This window comes from Alternaria atra (genome assembly GCF_907166805.1).
Source record: "Alternaria atra isolate CS162 genome assembly, contig: 32, whole genome shotgun sequence".
NCBI lineage: Eukaryota > Fungi > Ascomycota > Dothideomycetes > Pleosporales > Pleosporaceae > Alternaria > Alternaria atra.
In genome coordinates this window covers 159,069-162,372 of record NW_025091331.1, presented here as the reverse complement: position 1 = coordinate 162,372, position 3,304 = coordinate 159,069, and the positions used below count along the sequence as shown (strand labels likewise).

At 51.8% G+C, this 3,304-nt stretch overlaps 1 protein-coding gene across 1 annotated transcript; it reads right to left on the bottom strand.

The window, feature by feature from the left end:
• Positions 1–1,448, bottom strand: ALTATR162_LOCUS9817 (uncharacterized protein; the record flags this gene model as incomplete). The annotated part of the gene is made up of 4 exons (XM_043317453.1): positions 1–366; positions 420–909; positions 963–1,319; positions 1,384–1,448. The coding sequence occupies 4 exons, from the start codon at positions 1,446–1,448 to the stop codon at positions 1–3; spliced, it is 1,278 nt and encodes a 425-aa protein (XP_043173388.1).
• Positions 1,449–3,304: the final 1,856 nt, after the last annotated feature.

Below are 3,304 nucleotides of genomic sequence, written 5' to 3'. Positions count from 1 at the left end.
CTATTGTGATGAGCTGTTACTTGACGTGTTTTCGTAATCCGAGTCATTCCGTGCCACTCTCTTCGCCTCCCTCTCCTCTTCCTCAACATACTTCGCTTCATCAGCAGAAACCATCACATCTGGCGGTGTTATTGATCGTTTGCGTTTTTTAACTCCTGCAGGAATGGAATGCCGAACAAGTGATCCTTCCCGGCACTTTTTGTCTTCCGCTGCAGAAAGGTAGTCACAAAGCTCACGAGTAGACACTATGATCTCCCTCTTTCCCTCCTCAACCACATCCTTTGTAAGTTCCTCGCATGCGAAGTCGGCCAGTTGAAGCCGTAGACCTGAGTGAGTAGTAGGGTTTCCTTGTTCGTCACGGAATGCCTGTAATGAGACGTCAGGGGGAGGAACCAGCTTCTACCCGGGATAAGACATACCTCGTCTGCAACTTCATCAACCACTCGTAGTTCAACCCCATCGTCGGTGTGGTGGAGTTGAGACCGCCATACCGACAAGGTCGCCTCACGCGACTCCTTCCTGCCATATTCGATGTCAAGGCCCACAACAACTTGCACGCTCGCATCTGAGTCCAGAAGATAGTCTTCGGCCAGCCGGCGCAGCCTCCTTTTCTTCTGCGAATATGCCACTTCGACGATGACCCCAGGGTATTGCGCGTCGTTGTGCCAAAAAGACGCGTCTGGCTCGCGTTTCGACCTCTTTCCAGAGGGATCACCTGCAACTGGAAAACGTATCTCTGTAGACCGGGCAGAACCGACCTTCTGGGCAAAAGCCGCCGCGTTGTCAGATCCTTTACGAATCGATTTCAGTTGGCTGACCACAGCATCCTCAACACGGGCAATGAACAGTTCATACACGGCTGTAGGCATACGAACGACAAGCCAGTCTCTTTCCACGTCGTAATCATACCTGTCCACCTCTCTTGTCAACCACCATGCCTGCCATGTTTTGAGCACACTCACCGTATCTTGTTTTTCACAAACCCCAGCAGCTCCTCGTCCTGTTCAAGGAGACGCTGCAACTTATCGTACTCCCCTGGAACAAGCGAAAACTCCTTCCACGGGTCTCGATTGCTGTGCTTTCCAGCTCGGATGTCGTGGAAGAGTGCGATGACTCGCGGAGCTTGCGCGAACGGCTTCTCGTCGGTCGGCGGCGGCGTTAATGGTGGCTCTGCAAAACTAGAGGGCGGTGTAATCTTCTGGGCGGTTCTCGAGGATTTCGGGTCGAAGACATAACAGTATGTCGCACGGCATCGCGGCGTCGCACAAGAGCTGTTGCGACAACTGCTTCGCGGTTTAGGAGTCCTGACGCTTTGGCCACTTCGGTTGACTCAGCAACAGTGCCAAGGCACGTAACGATGACTAGTGCTGAGCCTGATGGCACAATAACGCCAGGGCCAGCAGTGACCGTTCCTGCACCTTGGTGGAGCCCAATCTAGCTCCCGGCATGGGATGGTTTTAGTTCTGGGATGTACGTAGCCGAGCATTCACGTGGATGTGAGCCAGAGACTGTTCAAACTACTATGACCCCACTATCGTGCCAAGAGCGGCTCAGTCGAGTCACTCTTGGCACATCGCCCGGCTACGGCAGGGCTGTGTTATAAGTTTTTGACACCTATTGCATTTGTCTGCATCGCAACCCTACAACCTCTTTCTTCTAACTTACACACGGAAATCTCCAACGCCTCCAGGCAACCCTGTAGCCAGTGCGGGTCGGCCACCTCCTGCTAGCGGTGGCAAGGCACGACCTGTGCTTGACTGAACACTACACCTAGCCACTCTGGATAGGATGCCATGAGTACTTCCATGTTAGATAGCTGTGCGAAACCTACAGAATACTATTGGGCTAGTTTCTGTCTAGTGAACGTGCTGAAATTACAAACATCATACGATGTCAACGACCGAGAGCAGTTGACTAAACGATCATGCTTCACCAAAAGCAACGCATATTCATGGGGTCATAAAGGTGCAGCAGAAGACCCCTGTAGGAGCAAGGAGAGAGTGAATATTTACGAGAAATAACGTTGGCGACAATGGAGTGCCATGGCAGTGGTCGGCGATGCGAGGTGGAGTGGTACACGTGTAGGATGCTGAAACTGGCGCTGATATACAGAGGTTCGTGGCGCAGCAGACGTAGCGAGACTGATTGGTCGGGTGCTTAACCGGCTGGATCAAGTTTTGCCACTTTCACCACCATTCGCTACGTCATCTTTCCGCAATAATTCGTCATAAGAAGCTGTGAGCGCTGCACCCTCTAGCCTGCTGCCTACAATAATACACTGTGCGTAATATCATCGTCACAGCCCCGTCTCTCACGTACCAGCTTCCACTTGCGCCCCGGTATCTTCTCCTATTGAACGATTACGCGAGCTCCGCCCAGCCGACTCAAGCCACCTCTAGAGGTGCTTGCCATCAATGGAGAGCAGCAGCGGCCCTGGCGCCAGAGTAGCTATCCCTCGGCTCAGGCGGCCTGACCAGCAGACTGCCCCTCCGAAGCCTCCCCGTATTCGTTCCGAGAGAGTGGATAAGGCAGTAAGTACCATACTTGCACGAATCAGCATCATAACGCTGATCAGAGGTGTAGTATAATAGATGCCGGAAGCGCAGTATGTATAATCTCCAAACTAATCCTTGCGTCCTGACCTACCAGTTGCTTCGTGAGGACATATTGTGCGAGCTGACACGTGCAGAAACGAAATGCTCTGGCACCAGACCGCGCTGCATCAACTGCAGGACCCAGGATTTGGAATGTCCTTACGACGTAAAGCGCAGGGATCGCTTGAGAGAGTTTGTTGATCTAATCATTCTTATCTATATTTTCTTATTTTGTACAGGGCGTTACAGAAGAACCAGACCTTGACCACGTTATTGAAAGACGTTAGCGCCGACCTTGAGACAAGCAGGAAGAGGATCGAGGACACTCTCAAACATTTTGAGGACGACACACCTCTTACAACTGCCGTGCCGATAAAGTCAATTGATAAACGATTGAGGCAAGCATCATCTTTTGATGAACAGGATGACAACAGTCCCAACTCCGAAGAAGCTCAGGCCGCAGCGTCAGTTGGTTCCATCGAAGAACTAGATTTCTTAGAGGGAGATCAACTACAAAACGAAGACGCAAGTGAAACAGACTACATGGGCCGCAACTCCCAAGTCCAGTGGTTACGGAGCCCTCAGGGAAAACTAAGACAGCCTGAAAAGGAAGGGTATGTACTGTGGAGGCAGCTAGTGACGGTCAAAGAGGAGGGCTTTGACTGCTTTGACTTCAAACTCGGTCACCGCCGCAAACTTCAGAGGGCGAT